Source organism: Symphalangus syndactylus, chromosome X (genome assembly GCF_028878055.3).
Source record: "Symphalangus syndactylus isolate Jambi chromosome X, NHGRI_mSymSyn1-v2.1_pri, whole genome shotgun sequence".
NCBI classification, from domain to species: domain Eukaryota; kingdom Metazoa; phylum Chordata; class Mammalia; order Primates; family Hylobatidae; genus Symphalangus; species Symphalangus syndactylus.
The window spans coordinates 29,748,235-29,769,885 of record NC_072447.2 but is presented as its reverse complement, the minus strand read 5'-3'; the positions used below and the strand labels follow the sequence as shown (position 1 = coordinate 29,769,885).

The following is a 21,651-nucleotide window of genomic DNA, read 5'->3' as shown; positions in this document are numbered from 1 at the left end:
TGGCAGGTAGTAAATTTCCAAATAAAAGCTTTGTTAAAGAGTTTCAGTCCAGAAACTTTTTCTATCTAACAATAACTGTCTCCATTGAAAATGTAAGGTTTAATATTTTCAGCAAAAATTTTAATCTTTTGGAAATCTTTATTTCTAAGTAGATAAAACATTTTCATTTTATTTGCTGAGGTAATGTGTTAAAGTATGAGTTGCCACCCGTTGGAAACTTGAATAAATTTAAAGAACTTGAATTCATGGTGTAGTTCCATAGTGATGGGGACAGAGGAAAGTATTTGGGGCCATAGTTGTGTTGATGGAGTTGTATGCCCTTCCTTTTATTTTTTTTTTCTTTATAGTACTTACTCCACACCTCCACAGTGTATGCATTTATTTACTTGTTTATCTTTTGTCTCCACCTCCTTAGCAAGCTCCACGAGATAAAGGACTTTGCTGTGTTTACAGCTGTATTCTATGGCTCTCTAATGGGGAATACCATGAAATTCATGTTTGAATAGTATTTAAAGAGGCTTTATATGGAAAGAATAATACAGGCAAAGTAACTAAATGACTCTTTACATGATTTCTGGCCTTTTATGCCTGAAATTCTATTTGGTATTTGTTTAATTTATATAAATGTTATGTACTACGCATCATATTTTACCTCTTATCTTTTTCACTTGATGGTGTATTTTTGAGATTTATTTATTTATTTTTTTTTTTGAGACAGAGTCTTGTTTGTTGCCCAGGCTGCAGTGCAGTGGCACGATCTCGGCTCACTGCAACCTCCGCCTCCCGGGTTCAAGCGATTCTCCTGCCTCAGCCGCCTAAGTAGCTGGGATTACAGGTGTGCGTCACCATGCCTAGCTAATTTTTGTATTTTTTGTAGAGATGGGGTTTCACCATGCTGGCCAGACTGGTCTCAAACTCCTGACCTCGTGATCTGCCCCCCTCAGCCTCCCAAAGTGCTGGGATTACAGGCGTGAGCTACCGTGCTGGGCTGAGATTTATTCTTTTATTTAAAAAAATATGTAGCTCTAGCTCAATGGTTGCCACCAGGGGGTGATTTTGTCCTTCAGGGGATATTTGGGAACACTTGTAGCCATTTTTGATTGTCACAATTGGAGGTAGTCCTGATACCTGGTACATAGAGCTCAGATTTGCTGCTAAACAACCTGGAAAGCACATAGTATCCTCACAACATAAAATTATCTGGCCTGATCGTGCTGATGTTGAGAAACCCTGGGCTATTTCTTTCCTTTAATCTGTGGAACAGTATTCCCGTGACAGCATATACTATATTTACTTTAGTCCCGTACTGATGGACATTTGGGTTGTTCCAATTTTCTGCTATGGTGACGAGTGCCGCAAAGAACATCCTCACCAGTGTCTGTGTATGTGTGCCACACAGTTTCTGGTAGCTGCGTTTTCTGTTCTGGGAATCACTTCCAAATGCCATTCCAAAGTGGCTGGACTCCTTGCTTCCACAGCGTCACTTGGGATTCCAATTCCATGCGTCTTTACCAGCCGTTGGTATTATTTAACTTTTAAATTGTTGCCAATTTTAAGCGTTTAAAATAGTAGCTCATTTGTAACAATTTTGCATTTCCTGATTGCTAGTAAGACCAGACCACAGGAATCATTCACACCCCAAGCATTCTAGAAAACTGGTGAAACTGTGTTCTGTCCAGCATGCGCCACTTCATTTGGTTTGTCCCTACGTCTTTAATATGTATTAGAAAACCGCACATTTTGGGGAACTAGGCTTGCCTGTTTCTGCCAGTAGAGGTCACTGTTCCTCAGTGGTTCTCCACCAGTATGACTTTTGACCGCTCTACCCTCCCAGGGAGTATTTGGCAACGCCTGGAGCCATTTTTGATAGTCAGTACTGCGAGTGTGCTGCTGGCACATAGAAGTGAGAGGCTAGGGATGTTGCTAAGGCCCTGCAATGCACAAGACAGCTTCCCGCTCCTCCCTCCCCCTTCCCCTCCCCCCACCAACAAGAAAGAACCATCTGGCCCAAGTAGTAGTGCCAAGCTGGAGAAACCATGGTGTCGTCTTTGAAAGAAAGAATATGACAATCTCTATAATAAAGACACCTATTATTATTAACAACAACAAACATTTTATTGCAGAAACTGGGGACACTGGGGAGAAGCATGCCTTCTGTCCCCAGGGAGAAGGCAGGAGCGAATGGGCTAGGGCAAGGGAAGGGCTTTAAGGGAGAGGAGAGGTGGGCCTGGGGCTCGCTGAGTGGTCGGCTGGAGCAGTGGGAAGTGCCCTGGTGGGGCCGGTGGCTGGTGTGGGGGTGGAACCGCGGTCAGTAGGGTGAAGGTGCTGAGGGCTGGAGGCTCAGGAGGTGGTGGCAGGGGCCTGACTCTTGGAGCCGGGCAGCAGGCTGGGTGTGCTCAGAGGCTCATGGCCCACCTGGCGAAACTCCTTCCAGGTGCAGGCAAGCCTGAGGCGTGAGGGCAGAGCTACCCGCAGGCCCAGCACTCCTGCGGCGACTGGGCGCCTGGCGGCCACATATCCTCAGCAGGGCAAGTGGCTGCCAGGAAGGATTGAGACAACGCTGCCTGGGAGTGGGGGCTCTGCTCAGCGGTCTAAACCTGGGTACAACGGAACGGGCCACTCCGTTTCTCATCACAGGCCTGAAGGCAGATGGCCTGGGTGTCAGGATCCCTCTGCGCTCGAGCGAGGCGATTTTCATGGTCACCAGGCTGGAGACAGGCTGGTGGGGGGGTGGGGGGCCGTCCAAAGCCACCGCTTCATGTAGGCCAGGCGAGCCTCAGAGAAATTAGGCCTGATGTTGCTCAGCAGCGGCAGCCTGTTGGGAAAGCCCCTCCAGTCGTCGGAGACCATCTCTCTTCGGATGTGGATGTGGGCGGGGACCATCTCTCTCCAGATGCGGATGCAGGCGTAGTCCCAGCTGGGAGGAGCGGTGGGGAGGGGCCGGATGCAGACCCCGCGCTTCTCGTGGAAGTAGGTGACCTTGCAGTTCTCCTGGACCTGGGAGCTGAGGAAGAGCCTGGACAGTAGGGCCCGGTGCTTCTGGCGCGGGGGTAGGGGGGGTGGGGGGCGGCTTTCTGGCCCAGAGCCAGCCCAGGAAGCCGCTCAGGTAGCTGCCCATGAGAGCAGGGCAGTGAGTTGGGCCTTCCAGTAGACACTGGGCTGCCAGAAGTTTCCGAAATCTGCGGTCAGGGCCAGAGATCAAGTGTCGGGGCTCAGTGACCAGCGACCCTTGGTATCAAAATGTCAGAAAGTGCACGAGGCGCCATGTGCCGGGTATGGTCTGGCCACCAAGTGTCGCAGGGGGCAGGAGGCCACGGCCAGGCCAGAGCTTTGCGGCGCGCAGCTGCAGAAGGGGCGGGTGGCGCCCCATGCTGCCTGGCGGACCAAGGAGGCTCAAGCCTCAATCCTTCCCACTCATGGTCCCAGACACTCAGCTCTGGGCAGAGGGGCCTGGCAGCTGCCTCTACTTTTGTACCTGACCTTTAAAGACAGAACATAGAAGAATTTCTGCCAGGTCCTGAAAACTGCAGATACCTGTTGACAGAAGGGTGCTCTCTTTGATCAGTGTGAAAATGATCACAATACACTTGGAGGCTCTGAACAAATCCTTTACTCATATCAGATTCTTCTAGGATGGATGTTAATGTTGCTTTTTGCAATTTTGCTCTTAAGTAAACTGGGAAAGCCATCAGGTTTTGTTTTAGCATTGGCAATGTTGATTTTATGTGGACTCCTATAATTTCCAGCCTGAGTACATCCATGTATAGATTGTCTCTCTCTGAACACTACTGTCATTTCTCCCTTTTCACTTTTAATGGTAATACAGAGGAGAGTGAGTCACATTTCCAATTTGCAGTTGAAAAGTCTGTAACTGCAAAACAAAGAGTTCAAAGACTGCTCGTGAATTGATTATAGTGTTCAAGTTTGGAGGTTCGTTCAAGGCGATGTAAAAGAAACTTGTTTTTGAGAACTTTTTCTTCAAAAGTACACACAGAAGGTGCCTTTTGTCTTGGCCCTGATGCTAGGGTGGAAGAGAGACAGTAGATGCAGACAGAGCAAGTATTGAATCATGAGAGGGCAGCAGATCCTCTCTGAATCTGAGAGGTGGAAGACTGAATGGGCAGGGCACTAAAAAGAGTTGAATGAGAAAATACCAAAGGTTTCTATGGTTCAGAGAGGGCCAAGCATTGGGGAAACAGGGGCTGTCACCAACCGGTGATGGAGAATGAGATCCCTAATGCTCTCCACTGACTATTATTATTTTTTGGCAGATTCCCTATTATTCACTGTAAGGAATGATCCCCAAGTATATGATTTTGAAACAATGGGAATTTCCTATATAATTTTCTTCTTACTGAGATCATTCTTCTTAATGGTAGAAATGACTTTTTAAACATAGCTAAGATGTCTCTTAAGATAGTAATAGCATCAGAGTGAACGGTTTAATGCCATTGGGTATGATATTCTTCTCACATATTTTTTCTTTCCACTGTCTGCAGAATTTCCCATGTCCTACTTTGCAATGTAACCCAGAGGGTATCATTCTGGTTTGTGGTTACAGACCCTTCAAAAAATCACACCCTTCCTGCTGTTGAGGTGCAGTCAGCCATAAGGTAATCACCCTTAAATATGCCTTATATTAGTCAATCAACTTGCTGATTAATTCAACTGTTTTAAAAAATAGATATTGAAGAGTTTTATCTGTTTCACACGTGAATTATTTATTAAAATGACAAAGATTTCATTTTGTTAGTTTCTGTTAGAGATGAGTATAGATCAGTAGTTCTCATCCAGGGGCAATTTTGCTTTCAAGGAGACATTTGGCAATATCTGGAGACATTTGGCAATGTCTGGAGACATTTTTATTGTCACAGCTGGAGGGGGTGGTGGTACCACCAGCATTGAGTAAGCAGAAGTTAGGGACCCAATAGCTTACATTTTTCAGTCAATATATAGTCTTTACTTTAAAAAGATAATTTTTTTAAAAAAAAGGTAAAATCATGACTCTCATGCAAACTAAACATTATTACTATCAAAAATGTTATTATCTCATTAGTTAATGAGGGCACTAGTAAGATGTTAAATTCTTTTTCAAGGAGACTTCAAGGAACCACCCATATATAGAAAGTGAGGAATGGCAAAATGCATTTACACAAGGATGCATCAGTCTGTTTTTCAGGCAGTAACCAATTATGTTCCACTAGACACAGTTCATTTGATTTTCTATGGACAAGAATCGTTTACATTATGTTAGTTTTCAAGAACTTATGGATTTGCAAAGTAGCTCAAAGACCATAAGAGATGGAAATTGCCTAGAAAGGTGCTCTCAGCAGGACAATCAGGAAAAAGTCCAGTACTCTGTTTTGTCCATTTCAAGTATTTTACAATTTTTCCCGACTTCCCGACAGTTGTACTCCTCCCCTCCTTATGATCGTAAGAAACTCAAAAGTGAAACGAATTCGAGACTTTCAAGAATTAGGAGGATGCAACTTGTATTTCTTTCAATTACTGTGCCTTTAGTATGTGTCAAAACTTCAAATACCACATGTGATTGATGTTGGGCAAAGATATACTCAAAAAATGAGCTCAGGAAATAAACTAGAACAAAACAAAGTAGCTCTCCCCACACAAGATTTACAAGTTACTGAAATACATATTATTCTTTTTACCAAGGATAAATACCTACTGGAATAACTCATTAGCTCTCTGTAGAACGTTAACACTCAAGATAATGAGTATATAATCAAATGTCAAAGGTTTTTGTGAACATCATCTATTTCTTTTGCTGAAGCAAAGGCACTGAGGATTTATACCAATTGGAAATGATTGAATCTGCCCTAGCAAGAAAGTTTGAACTAAATTGCTTCTTCACTTTGGCCACTAAGAATACTGTTAAGACTTTCACCACTTAGGGAGTAAGAATTATAAATATCATATTTCATGTGAAAAAAGATTTTATTCATATCTTGTGATCTGTGAGGGCTACAAGGAAAATGAAGGCACTGGGTTAAACCAGTCCTTCAGTTGATAGGAGGAGGAAGAGTGAGTGCTTAGGGTGAAGGTCTGGGAAGTATTAATACATGAATATGTTCACAACAAAATGTCTGTTTCAAGGGTCCTAGCAGGAGAATCTATTTAGGAAGTGGGGATAGCCAACAGAATGAGAATTTATGTCAGGGAATTAGTAGGGCACATCAGGATTGGATGAAAATAAAGGAAACTATACAACAAAGGAAGGATATAGTGAAAAAAAGGAGATGGTGTTTAGAGAGCAAATAATAGGAATTTCAAGGCTGAAGAATCTAAGTGATTGGGCAAAATAATACTAGTTCCACCTAGTATTTGCATACCACTTTTTGGTTCACAAGGAATGTTCTTATGCATCTGTGGCATTTAATAATGACACCAACAGTTTTTTTGTTTTCTTTTTAAGAGACAGAGTCTGGCTTTGTTGCCCAGGCTAGAGTACAGTAGCATGGTAATAGCTCACTGCAGCCTTGAACTCCTGGGATTCAAGTGATCCTCTTGTCTCAGCCTCCTGAGTAGCTGGGACTACAGGGATGTGCCACTATGCCTGGCTAATTTAAATTTTTTTTTTTTTTTTTAGAGACAGGGTCTCACTATGTTGCCCAGGCTGCCCTTGAACTGGCCTCAGGCGATCCTCCTGCCTCAGACTCCCAAAGTGCTGGGATTACAGGCATGAGCCACTGCACCCAGCCAACACCAATAATTTTTCAGTAATTATTATTATCTCTCCTTTGTAAATGAAGAAACTGAGGCTCAGGGAGATTAATTGATTTGTTAAGGCCACCATGCTAGAAAGAGAAAGAGTGAGGACTTGAACCTAGGCATCCTGCCACCATATCCAGTGATTTTTCCTGTTTACCAGAGTACACAAAGAACTAAAACAGACATCTTAGAATTGGTTGGTCATTCCTTTACACAAAGTGCTTAGGGTGAAGGTCCAGAAAGTACATGAATTTGTTCACAAAATGTCTATTTCAAAGGTCCTAGCAGGATAAACTATTTAGGAAGTGGGGATAGCCAACAGAATGAGAATTACAGAATTCTCATTTCAAGTAAAATAGTTGAAATGGGCAAAACAGAGTACTGGACTTTTTACCAATACAGAGTATACATGGTATGAGGTAAAGGAGTGACCAACTAATTCCAAGATGTCTGTTTTAGTTCTTTTGTGAGGGCCTGGCCTAATTCAACACCACTCTTGGCTGAAAGATATACATGATGCTTGATGCCAATTGGTGATTCCAGTGGTGGAGCAGATTTAATATGTACCTGAGCTAGAACTTCCAGTCAGTCTGTGAGACGATAGAATACATTCCAAGCCTAGAGTGAGCGAGTAACAAAGGGTTAACCAACTAGGAAGACAGAATGAGAATGCAGAGCAACTTCTCATTTTTCTCTGAGTTATATCTTAGCAGTGGGTTTCGTTATTTTGTGGAAAAGTTTGTGCTCTCAGATGTTCAATATTAGGTTATGACAAAATAAAATATTCCATTGTTGGATAAAAATCCCTTGTTGTAGATTATCTGGCTAGAGTTCACTTTCACATCCATGAATAATCATGCCACAGCATAGATATTTATTTGCTAAAGGAGGTCTTTCCTGATAGCCTGGTGCTGGCCTGCAGAGATTCTCAAGCCATACTATCAGGCTGTAGACCTGGGCTGTCCAGTACCATAGCCACCAGCCAAATGTGGTTATTAAGCACCTGAAATGTGGCTAGTCCAAAGTCAGGTGTGCTCACAGTATAAAACATAAGCCAAATTTCAAAGGCATTGTACAAAATAAAATGTGGAGCCCCAGCCTGGGCAATATAGCAAGACCCTGTCTACACACACACACAGCCAGGTGTGGTGGCACACACCTGTGGTCCTATCTACTTGGGAGGTTGATGCGGGAGGATTGCTTGAGCCCAGGAGTTTGAGGCTGCAATGAGCCATGATCGTTCCTGTCTCAAAAAACAAACAAACAAACAAACAAGCATGCAAAGTCAACTTGATACTGATTACATGTTGAAATTACATTTTCTTGGATATATTAGACAAAAATACATTATTAAAATTAGTTTCATCTGTTTATTGTAGTGCAGCTACTAGAAAATTTTAAGTCACACGAAGCTCACATTATATTTCTGTTTTCCAGGACTGCTCTAGAGGTAGACAAAGGCAGCTTGCATAATATGAATTCAGTAAAAGTCATAAAATATCTCCAAGGACTCTCCAGTTTACAGTTAGAAATTCACTTATTTGGTTTCAATTAAATAAGTCTTTGCTACCAACCTCTCCTTAACTGCCACCACCACTAAAAATGTAGATATTTCCTAGGAAAAGTAACATTTTTCTAAGCTTTTGAACTCCTAAATCATTAATGTCTTTAGTCCTATGGAACTACTTGCAGTTTGCTGAACAAGTCTTACTTTACCTTGTCTCCATTCCTGTGCTCACTACATACTTTGGTCTAAAAACTCCTACTTGTCCCTCAAAACAGAGCTCAAAAATGGCCTCCACAGCAAAGCAGCTCTGACTTCTCACAATGGTGTACTTGGCCCTTCCCTCTGCTCACACTGTGCCCGTATTTGCCTCTTTCACAGAACATTTTGTACCACACTGTGGTTGTGGATCTACTAATCTGTCACCCTTCTAGACCGTAAGCTCCTTGGTACTTTAATTTCACGTGGTATCTCTAGCATCTAGCACAGTATTTGGTATTTAGTAAGTTTTTGGCAAATGTTTGTTGAATTAATGAAAAAAAAGATCAAGATCAAGTTGGTGAATTTGAAGCCACTCCTGGTTCATGTTTTCGTTTTTGCTCCTGGTTTTCTTTACTTCTCCTGAATTCATCACCCATATTTTACATGTAATTTTACTTTTGGGGGCTGTGATATTTATGTAAGCCACCTTAAATAGAGCTTTGTCGTTCTAATCTAGATGCTACTCACACAGGACAGGTGAAACCCAAATTGAGGCTTAGCCCATGAGGATTCTGGGCTTTGCCCAGGAAAAAAAATTCAAGAGACAGCCAGAAGTAGAAGAAAACAACTTTATTGAAGAGGCAGTATTATAGCTCTGGTGATGTTACTGCTCTGTGACTGCTCCTGCAGAGCAGGACTACCCTGTAGGCAGAGACTAGCAGCTCAGGGCAGTTTCGCAGTCTTATTTATACCCACTTTTAATTACATGTAGATTAAGGAGCAGTTTATGCAGAAATTTCTAGGGAAGGGTAATAACTTTGGGGTCATCACATCATTGCCATGGAAAGGGGTGGTAACTCCCAGGTGTTGCCATGGCAATGGTAAACTGACATGGCACACTGGTGGGCATGTCTGATGGAAAGCTGCTTCCCTGCCACCCCCTCGCTCTGTTTTAGTTAGTCCTCAATTTGGTCCAGGGTTAGAGCCCTACCTCCAGAGACGAGTCCCTCCTACCTTACTACCTGTCAGGAAATAAAACATGGTGGACAGAGCTCAAAGCTCAGGACTTCTGGACATTCACAACAATGGGGGCAGCAGTGGATACATGGGTATCCCTCTGGCAGCTAGTGTTGTAACTTAAGAGAAACTATGGCGTGATTGCCCTCAGCAAACTTTTTAGTCAACTTGAAGTCTCCTGCCAGGAGGATGCTTTGTTTATAGAGATATTTATAATCATGGAGAAACAGGTTTGTACTTTGTCTTAATAGTTTTTTTTTCTGTCTTATTTTGTTTATTTTTAATTATCATTGCATTTTAGAATGAACAAGAACCGGATCAACAATGCCTTCTTTCTAAATGACCAAACTCTGGAATTTTTAAAAATCCCTTCCACACTTGCACCACCCATGGACCCATCTGTGCCCATCTGGATTATTATATTTGGTGTGATATTTTGCATCGTCATAGTTGCAATTGTACTACTGATTTTATCAGGGATCTGGCAACGTAGAAGGTAAGATATTTAAAAGGAGTGATTGAAAGAGCATTTTCTTATTTCCTCATGGCTTGGACACATCAGGAGAGGATTTTCCTCTGGCTGAAGATAATGCCTTAAATTTGAAACTTTGAAAAAATTGGTGATTTTCAAAAATATCACTTATGCTCTTTTCTTTAGATATATTTTAGAGTCCAATGTCCCTTACTTAACTAGGCTCCTTCCATGACTACCTTTCCCTCTATTCTGTACCACATAAATGTTTCATATCCAGGCTTGATTTTAATATCTGTGTTGTGATTTTGTAAGCTAGGTATAAGGAGCTAAACAGACTTTTTGGGTAGGCAGAGTTAATCTTTGGTAGTCATCCACATCCAAATGCCAGCAGTTTCATAGTTCCATGCCTCCCTACCTTGGCTTACCTCTTCTTAGCCCAGTGCATGCAGGCTACCATCTTGTCCCAGATGCCTTTGTACTGTTTTATACTTCCTTCCCTTTGATGGACACTCATCCCTTGTGTGCCTATGATATTGAATAGAGCTGTGTTGCTCATGGCCTTTAAATCAGCTCTCAGCATCAGACATCACCTGGAACATTTGTTTAACATGTAGGTTCCTTGGCCCTATTGCAGACCCACTAAATTAGAATCTCTGAAGGGATGCATTTTAATGAATACTCAGGTCATTCTTATTCATTGAGTTTGAGAGCTTTCAATTTAACAATTTATAGGTAGAGTTTCACTTCTTGAGTTCATTTACCTAGATTCTGGAGGCACTTGCAAACTTCAATGTCTAAATTATTGATACTGCTTCAAGAGGGAATTTAAGACCTGTGGGGAAGTTACTGAGGTAGTGGAGAAGAAAAGAAGACAGGATTTCTCAGCATGATTTTGTTAACCAGTACCTCTAATCCAGGGGGGAAGATGGGAAAATCCTCAGCTTTTCACTAGACTTTAATGCTTATAAACCTTCCTTTCTGATATTAAGGAAGAATAATTCTGGTAAGTGGTAATTACGGTGACATGCATTTGAAAATAACAAGGGCATGATTTTTAAAAGTGTTGGTTCTTACATGGGACATGTGGGATGTGTTTGGCTAAGTAAGTATGTGTTTGACTAAATGCTCCTCTTGAAGTTTACTACTTTCCATATGTTTCACCCTAGTAACTAACAGAAGGTAATAATTTTAAATCTTGGGCTTTGTAATTTTATTCACAAATGATAAGTAAAATGCTATGAAATAAATATGGTTTATGTCTAGTCCTCAAATTAAATTCAAAGATTAGGATCAAGTTACACTTACCTGATTTTTTTGATAATCTTGGCATGGCATGTAATGCAAAGAGACTTGGTACAAGATGTTCGTTTTGGTTTTTCTTTTGAAAATATTGAGAAATATTCTCATGCAATGCTTGAATACCTGTGTTTAATATTTTTGTTTTGTATTAATCTTGAGATGCTGTGATTATGTGTTCTAACAACTGTAACATTAGTGAATTCACTCCGTCTACTTGGTTTCTAATTTCCTCACTAGTACAGTATAGTGTAGGAGTTAGAAGAATGGACTCTGGAGATAGATTGCTTAGACTCAACATATTTATCTCTTAGATTCTGCTCTTGTATATAATCCATTAACTATATGGATGTCAGGAAGCACAGTGAATCAGGGAAACTGAGCTTAGGAGAATATAAGTTGTGGTGCTAGAGTCAAGCTGGTTAAGTTTATCTTTACTGTTTCTGAATAGATAACTTTTCTAGAGTGACAGTGAGGTGTACTGGAAATAATTAACTTGGCGGGATGAAAGGAGTTAATACATAGAGTGCTTAGAGTGGTGTCTGGCACACAGTGAGTGCTCAATAAGTGTTAGCTGTTACTATTATTTTATGATCTTGCCATTTGCTGGCCTTTCAGCTAGTTTGTGCTGGGATCAGCTATCTCTTTCCTTCTGAGCAGATTCTGCAGTAATATAATAATTGGGTGTGTAGCATCATAATTTGTTGCCTGGGAGAAGTGAAGCTGTTGTGACAACCTTGCCTTCACAAATTTATTTCATGTTCAAACTGGGAAAGCAGATGGACACATCTCTTGTGTAAACCGGCAGAGCATCAATAATTAGCAAATATAGTCAGGAAAATTATGACAACCTTCTAAAGATAAATTGTTTGTTATGTTTTAAGTTTGACACAATTTGTGGTGGGTTTCTCCTGGACAAAATGTTGCTTCAAATGTGAGGAGAGGGTGCAGTTTGAAGTGGGGAGAGCCCTGAAAATTGCAATGAAAGCCATTTCTAATCATGGAAAAGATAGGATTTGCTCCCAAAACCTTTAGTTTCGAGGAAGACAGTCAAAAGAATGTTCAACAATCTAATCCATACATGAGATAATAATGAACATAGTTTTTGTGGTACAGAATCTTAAACTTAGAAGACCTGGAGGGACCATGGGATTATCTAAGTCACCATTCTGCTTCTATGGAGAGAGTGCCGGAGTCATCTAACACACACATATATATATTTAAACTTGCTATTAAGGAAATTTCTCAGCAAAGCTTTCACAATTCTGTTATCTTTGCCAATAACACCGTTATATTAATTATTCAGGGACACTGAGTGGCAAGTATGCAACCAATGGAGCCCAAACTAGGTAAACTCAAATACCAGCTGTTCCCTTTACCTGTATAATCTTAGTTGAGTCACCTGATTTCTAGGGATCTCAGTTTCTCCATCTGCAACAGGGAGATGATGTTTCACAGGGCTTTCATGAGGATTGACTGACATAAATATGTATAAAGTACCTAGGTTATAGTGTGCACTAAATAAACAGTAATTATTATTATCCAAGATTGGCTTAAGCCATTGCTATGATTAAGAGGTGCTGGGAAAGGATCTCTTTTCCACCAAGATATTGTGGAAAATATCTTGATATTTTCCATCATACTGTAGAAACTTCTCCAATTCACCAACTCATTGCTTGGGATTTTATTAAATGCTTGTTTTATTTTATTAAGGTGTTGTTAACAAATAAAGGTTGTATATATTTATGGCATATAAGGTGATGTTTTGATATATGTATATATTATGAAATGGCTAAATCAAATAATTAACATATTCATCACTTCACATACTTATTTTAGGGGATGAGATCACATACTTAATTTAGGGGGCAACCATTTAAGATCTACTCTCTTAGCAATTTTCAAGTATGCAGTACATAATTATTAACTATAGTCATCATGCTATACAATAGATTGCCCAAACTTATTCCTTTTGTCTAAAAGAAACTTTGTATCTTTGAGCAACATCTCCCCCCACCCACGCCAGCCCCTGGCAACCACCATTCTACTCTCTGCTTGTATAAATTCAACTTATTTATGTGGCATTTGTCTTTCTGTGCCTGGCTTATTTCATTTAGCATGCTGTTCTTCAGGTTGATCTGTATTGTCACAAATGTCAGGATTTCCTTCTTTTTAAAGGCTGAATAGTATTTCATCATATCACATTTTCTTCATTCATTCATTGATGGACACTTAGGTTGATTCCATACCTTGGCTGTTGTGAATAGTGCTGGGTTGAACATAAAAGTGCAGAAATCTCTTTGACATAATGGTTTCAATTCTTTTGGGTATATACCCAGAGTGGAATTGCTGGATCATATGGTAGTTTATTTTTTATTTTTTGAGGAACTTCCATACTGTTTTCCATAATGGCTGTACTAATTTACATTCCCTGCAGTAGTGTACCAGGGTTCCCTTTTCTCCACATCCTCACCAACACTTGCTATGTTTCATCTTTTTGATGATAGATATTCTAACAGGCGTGAGGTGGTATCTCATTGTGGTTTTGATTTGCATTTCCCTGATGATTAGTGAAGTTGAGCATCTTTCATGTACCCGTTGGGCATTTGTATGTCTTCTTTTGAAAATTGTCTATTCACATCCTTTCCCCATTTTAAAATTGGGTTATTTGTTTTCTTGTTATTGAGTTGTTTGAGTTTCTTATATATTTTTGGATATTAACTCCTTTGCTGTGCAGAAACGTTTCATTTTGATGTAAATCCCATTTGTCTATTTTTGAATTTGTTTTTGTGCTTTTGGGGTCATTGCCCAGACCAATGTCATGGAGCTTTTCTCCTATGTTTTCTTCTAGTAGTTTTACAGTTTCAGGTCTTAGGTTTAAGTCTTTAATCTATTTTGAGTTGATTTTTGTATTTGGTGTGAGACAACAATCCAGTTTCATTCTTTTGCATCTAGATATCCAGTTTTCCTAACACCTTTTATTGAAGAGATTGTTCTTTCCTCATTGTGTGTTCTTGACATCTTTGTTGAAGATCTGTTGGCCATAAGTGCATGGATTTATTTCTATCCTTGCCATTCTGTTCCATTGGTCTATGTGTCTGTCTTGATGCCACTACCATGCTGAATAAACACTTTTTAAAAATGCAAATAATCCTATGAGGTCTACTGGTCACCACAATAGTGATGAATTGGTTAACCAGCTCTCTAAAAAATACCCTGATTTGTAGCATTTGCCAGTTTCCCATCAAGGCTGAAAAATTCTGAATAAATACCCTGATTTGTAGCATTTGCCAGTTTCCCATGAAGGCTGAAAAATTCTGAATATTTAGCAATCAGCCCTTGAAAACCTGTACCAGCCAGATGTAGCACACCATTACAGCTGCCACCTCTTTGTGAAATACCTAGAAGAGGTTGCTTCTCTATTGCCCTCTAGTTGAGAATAGCAGTTTGTGAAAATGAGAGATTTGTTGAAGGAAAGAAGTTGGAAAAGCGATTTTTAAAATTTGGGGCAACAATTAGGGAGCAGAACAAGTGGGAAGGCAACCAAGATGAACTGCATATACTTCACAATAATGTCTCTACTAGATTTAGTGTCTAGCCACAGCCTAGAAGTAGATGTGTTAGTTATATGGTCAATTTTATGATGGTAGTGATAATGATGATGGTGATAGTGATAGTGATGGTGATGATGGTGATGGTGATGGTGATGGTGATGAAGTTGATAATGTGATGTGTGTTTTAATAGAAAGAGCACTAAACGAAGACTCTTGGTTTTGGATTCCAGTCTCAGGCTCTGGCATTTGTTAGCTATGTCCTTGAGCAGGTCACATAAGGAAAATGATGATAATATTTTCTTACATAGTGTAATGATGAGAAGACAAAATCAGAGAATATACCTAGTGGTTTACATGCTAGAAAGTGCTATATCAATTTAAGTTACTAGCATGACCATAAAAAGCAGTTATAAAGTGCTAATTTTATGTAACCTGGAACTTTGTAGTTTACAAGGACAGTCATGGATACAGCACAATTTCAGATTTACATGTACATACTAGAATTGATGTTGAATCCAGTATATAAATAGACTGTTACAATGTTAGACCTTAGTTGGATCTAAGATCACAACTGGGTCTTAGGAAGGGACCTTAACAATGATCCAAATCCAACCCTCCAGAAACCAAAGCCCAGATAAGTAAAAATATTTTATTGTTTTATTGACTATCCATTCTGTGATAGGAGCTATAGTATGTATTGTGGATGAGACAACCATAAATAACATGGATGGTCCTTGCCTAGAAGGAGATTGTAATCTTATAGTAACAAAGCCAGGTCAAAGACTTAGGACATAGAACCCTAGCTAATGCTCCCAGCTGAGTAGAGTCATTAGTAAATTTGCTTGGTTTGTTTCTAGTTATACTTCTATTCCCATAAGGTCAATAGTAAATAAAAATGCATTTGGATTTCCACAGATCTTGTTTTTCACACAAGGGGATGTGGCTCAGTCAACGCTTTTATATTCTGAAACTTCACATTCTTATAAAGTCTTAATTAAATGAATAGTCTTAAAAATAGAGGTGTAAATAAAATGAGTAATGTCATATCGAATATAACAAGTGTTTTTCTTTGCTGTTCTTAAATATACATACCTGATAAAAATCTAATGTAAGTGTGTTGAGTAAAGCCTGGGGAGAGTAAATAGAGTTCTAGGTCAACTCCTTTCACTAATCTTGTTTCATTCTGAAAGACAAGTTACTCTATGTATTTGAGTGTCAGTTCCTTCATCTGAAAAACAGAGATGAGGCACGTAGTCGTGGCTGAGTGGTTAAAACAATGGATTTGAAAAACAGTGATAATAAAATATGCATAATATTGCAGTAAGAATTAAGTGAGATGATGCATATAAAACACCTAGTCTGATTTCTACCATGTAATAAATACTTAATATTATCATTAGCATTATCATTGCTGTTATATGGCACATGTAAAGCAACTTGCCTACAGTCACATGGTTAGAAAGTAATAGTAACAGGATTTAAAACTAGATAGGTTTGATTTCAAAGTCCATCAATGTCACTGTGCTACAATGCCCACTCAAATCATTCCAGTAATCCTATTTCTCCCCAGAATCATCCAGAGCAATTCTGAGGATGGTCTCGATTCCCCGATAATTGATTCTGTCCTGTTTGAAAATCATATTTGTCTGTCTTTTATTGTCTTTCTGGCTATTCTTTGGTCTTGGCTCTTTAGCTCTATTTTTTTTTTTTTTTTGAGACAGAGTCTCGCTTTGTTGCCCAGGCTGGAGTGCAGTGGCAAGATCTTGGCTCACTGCAAGCTCCGCCTCCTGGGTTCACGCCATTCTCCTGCCTCGGCCTCCTGAGTAGCTGGGACTACAGGCGCCCACCACCACGCCCGGCTAATTTTTTTGTATTTTTAATAGAGACGGAGTTTCACCGTGTCAGCCAGGGTGGTCTTGATCTCCTGACCTTGTGATCTGCCCACCTCAGCCTCCCAAAGTGCTGAGATTACAGGCGCGAGCCACCACACCCGGCCTCTTTAGCTCTATTTTTTTTTTTTTTTTGAGACGGAGTCTCGCTCTGTTGCCCAGGCTGGAGTGCATTGGTGCAAACTCTGCTCACTGCAACCTCCACCTCCCGGGTTCAAGCAATTCTGTTGCCTCAGCCTCCCGAGTAGCTGGGACTACAGGCATGCGCCACCGTGCCCAGCTAATTTTTGTATTTTTAGTAGAGATGGGGTTTCACCATATTGGCCAGCCTGGCCTCGAACTCCTGACCTCAGGTGATCCGCCCGTCTCAGCCTTCCAAAGTGCTGGGATTACAGGCGTGAGCCACCAGGCCCGGCAATCAGCTCTATTTTGTTTGAAGGGGGACAGAAATGCTCTTCCTGCTTTTGGCACCATTACTTTATCTTAGAACAGAGCAAACCCCATTCCTCAACATCCCCTAGCTCTGAGGGCCACACCTGATACTTCTTTTCTCCCCTTTTTTGCCCCTCTTCTCTCTATATTTATGAGATATATAAGAGGTATTCACTCTCAAGGTTCCTAGGAGCTCGTTCCAGGTATTTTAATCAGTTTTTTCATCCTCTTCCTGAACCCCCTGACATTGCAGGAATAGCAGAGGTAATTAACACTTGATTTTAGCTTTCAGGAAAAAGAACTCATGTTTTTAGCAGAACATCAAATCAGAATGATCCAGAAAGATAGTTAAGTTTTATTATTCTTAGTAAAAGCAATGCACAGGTAGTGAATCAGTTTATTACAGCAAACACTATGAAATGTGACAAAGTGATAAATTACTGTTAGATAACCTTTGAGCTGCTTATCATGTCCACCAAGCAGCAAATTCCTGACACTGCAATTTGTGAAGCCCAGCAATGCCAGGACTCTGCAACTGGATCTAAGGTTGTAAAAGAACAATATGCACCTAATTTGCCACTGACACAGCTCAGTTTGATAAATTTCCACAGCAATTCACCTTGGAATCTTTTTGGTTGAGATATTATTCTTATTCTAAAGAAGAAAAACTTGTCCTCATTTGTTCACATCTTCCTTTTTAGTTTTTCCCCATTCTTTTGTGATGCCTGATGAATCATTTTTCCTTGTTGCCAGGAAAGGGGAAGCGAGATTCCTTGTAATGATCATCACATACATCTAGCTCTTCGTCATTTTTCTTCTAACTCTATAAATACTTTTTTTATTAACTGAAGAAACTGGAAAATAGGCACTGGCAATTATTATTTCTAAGACTACTATTGCATTGCCACCTACTTCAGAATGCTTCCTTTACTAAAATGTTTGTAATACAGGTTTCATACTTAACATATACAAATATCAGGGTAAAATTTGGCTGTCCACAATCTATTTATTGTTGTGGAAAATTATTATTCACTCCAAGCCCAGTGAGGAGTGATTTTGGGGGAATTTACATGAGATAGCCATTTGAAATGATAATTTATAAATAGACATTTGCTACTTACAGCTTCATCTTTAGAAGAAACAGTCCTCTCTCTTATAAAGCATTAAAATGAGGAGGGGGAGGATGAGTGTATATGGCGTTTTTCCCTTTCATTGAGTTCATTTTAGGACAAGGACTGTATCTCTTCCATACACATAGTAGACACTCAAAATGTAGCTGTTAGTGAATGTTGGATACTATGAATGGAGGTGATGTGATTGCTGGTTATAGAATGTCGATTTCCTTTGCTTTCTGGAGGATGTGGAAAGTGAACAATACACCTATCTACAGGAAGAGGAACCAAAGTGTTCTAATCCTCTGGTCGGTAATTTCACCTGGGAGGATCCTCTCATCACGTTAAAATCTATGTCCACCCCAACCCATGCTGATTGCTGATTGCTGATGCTTGCCATGACCACTGCGGTGTCTTCACCCCAAGGATGGAAAAATATAGCAGCCTATCTTTCCCTAGGTCTCTAGGACCACAACTCCTGACTTTCAACCCATCATTGGGCCAGAAGTTTTATTAATAAATGTTTAAAATGTGGCATCTACAATTCAGTGATTGCCTATTGTGTTTAATTGTGATATTTGATGGTGGCATATGCAATGGTAAAATACTTTCAAATTATGACATTGGGATCTACAGAATTGGAATGCCGCTTTACCTTTGTTTTAAATGAACAACTATTTGAAATTATTTAATAAACCATCAGCAAAGCCTAAAATACAAGAGATATAAGAAATTTCTTGTGTGTAAAATTCCCTTCCTTCCTTCCTTCCTTCCTTCTTTCCTTCCTTCCTTCCTTCTTTCTTGTGGTAAAGCCCGTTCAAGGTCTACTTAGGGCTACTGCCTGAGTAACTTTACCTACAACATTAGTCCATCCATACATACATCTAATTGTTCAATCTACCATCTATCTTCTGTCTATCCATCCATCCATCCATCCATTCAGCCAGACAGCCAGACAGCCATTAATATATCATCCAGCCAACCAGCAATTGAACTACATTCATTGATTATTTTATCCATCTGTCCATCCACCTTTCATCATTTGTTCAGCCACCCACCCATCTTCTGTCCATCCATATATTTATTATTCAGCTAGTCAGCCATTAATCTACATTCATTGATTCATCCACCCATAGAGTTGAGTGCCTACTCTGTGCTGAGTCCAGGTCAGCTGTTTTGCAAAACATTTTTAAATTTGGATTTTTCTGATTAGCCTCCTCATTATGAGATTCAGGTCAAAACAAATTGGAGGGGGCAGGGCTGGAACACAGGAAAAACATATGTGTGATCTACTCAGTGTGTCACATCAGGACAGACTAATCAGTTTCTTTCATTGTTGGAAATTTTCACTAGATTTCTCTTTTAGCAAAATACAAGTGTCTTTTTATAATTAATATTTTGCTTATGGGGGTGATATCTTGAGACCATGTGAATATCCTGTTCTCCAACCGTCTCTCACATAATGGCTTAGTATCCATTGATAATCCTCATCAGAATCAATTATTATTATAGTGGTGATTTTCAGTTCCTATTACTCTTTCTATATTCGTTGGCTTTCTTCTATAAAAAAAGAGCTTTCTCTTTTCTCCACTTTCTTCCACCATATTCTTTATTTTTTAAATATATACAATTTTTATGTCAATTACACCTCAATAAAACCGACAGGGGAAAATGATATAGAGGACAGGAATGGAGTCAGGAAAGTAATGTGGGTGGGAAAAATGATTTTTTTAAGTATTTTTTTTATTATACTTTAAGTCCTAGGGTACATGTGCACCATATTTTTTAAAGCACATTCTCATGCAGGACTAATAGGAATTCCATCTCGGTCATCACTGGGGCACCTTCACCATCTCCTCACCTGTCAGAGACTCACCAGGGTTCTGAGGGACTCTCATAGTGGTGGGACTCTACCCTGGTCACCACTGCAGTGCCCAACATCTCAGCCAGATGATCTCTTTGTTTCTGCTATTTGGCATTTCCACAAATTCGTGGGACAAGACAACCCTTTGGAAGTCCAGGAGCCTCATGCCTAACCTCATGCCTCCATGGTGTCACCATGGAGTGGTGCTCCACCATCTAACCTGTGATAAGCCTTAGGGAAACCCCTCCTTCTGGTTACCTAGAGGCACCCACCTCTCTTTTTTCTTTTACTGCATATCAAGCATAATTGTCTCATTGTTTTAGTCTTTCACAAAAGACAGGAAAAACCTTTGAATTTGAGTCTACTGTTTTCCACACTCCAAAGAAATATTACAGATCTGCATATTACTTGGGTTGGGGTCAGCAAGGTCTACAAAGAGTGAAGCTATGAGAAACTCAAGAATTTATCCTGTCATATGGAATTTTTGGAGTGACTTGGAATTATAACTACAAGTTGTAAAGTAATTAGGGAAAATGTGTTCTGAGTTCCAAAATTGTGACTTGCAAATTAACACAATTATTTTGTAATGAGTAGAGCCAAGCAGCAATATTTGAAGTTTATAGCACTTACTTTCTACAAAGTAATGTTAATTTTCTTTCTGATAGCTCATTTCTATTTGATTTTCACTCAACATTTTCAGACCATTAATTTGTCAAATCCCAAGAGAGGAATTTATTACTTTTAACAATTCAGTTGTTAATAAGTTGTTCTCCTAGAGATGGATTTTAAACTTGCAAATTTACTATACATTTTCTTCACATTGCTTCATGCAATTTGTGTGTGAATGTCTATGTATATATATGTGCATATACACTCATATTCATTCATATACATATTCATCTATATTGCTTTTAGTATTCTAAATAAGACCACTTGTTTTGATCACTATGTATATGTCATCTATACAGACTTCTCATCTTGATAGTATCTTTTCACCTCACCAACTCCTTATGGTCTTTGAAATTTGTTTGAAAATTACACAATATCATTAAATTATTTCATTGTTCTAAGGTTCCTATTCCCCTTCCTGTTCTCCATGTTCATACAGAAGACCATATGAAACCATGGTTATGGTCCTTCTAGATGCCAATCACTCTTTTTTATGTGCTTTTAGAAAGAACAAAGAACCATCTGAAGTGGATGACGCTGAAGATAAGTGTGAAAACATGATCACAATTGAAAATGGCATCCCCTGTGATCCCCTGGACATGAAGGGAGGGCATATTAATGATGCCTTCATGACAGAGGATGAGAGGCTCACCCCTCTCTGAAGGGCTGTTGTTCTGCTTCCTCAAGAAATTAAACATTTGTTTCTGTATGACTGCTGAGCGTCCTGAAATACCAAGAGCAGATCATATATTTTGTTTCACCATTCTTCTTTTGTAATAAATTTTGAATGTGCTTGAAAGTGAAAAGCAATCAATTATACCCACCAACACCACTGAAATCATAAGCTATTGACGACTCAAAATATTCTAAAATATTTTTCTGACAATATAGTGTATAAATGTGGTCATG

General features: G+C 39.7%; 1 protein-coding gene across 1 annotated transcript in view; it reads left to right on the top strand.

Moving 5' to 3' along the window:
• Positions 1–21,451, top strand: part of CLTRN (collectrin, amino acid transport regulator) — a 37,027-nt gene extending 15,576 nt beyond the window's left edge. The window contains exons 4-6 of the mRNA XM_055269250.2: positions 4,500–4,613; positions 9,753–9,947; positions 21,248–21,451. Coding sequence (XP_055125225.1) covers positions 4,500–4,613; positions 9,753–9,947; positions 21,248–21,404 — 466 coding nt within the window. The 3' untranslated portion in view covers positions 21,405–21,451. The remainder of the gene's footprint in view (positions 1–4,499; positions 4,614–9,752; positions 9,948–21,247) is intronic.
• Positions 21,452–21,651: the final 200 nt, after the last annotated feature.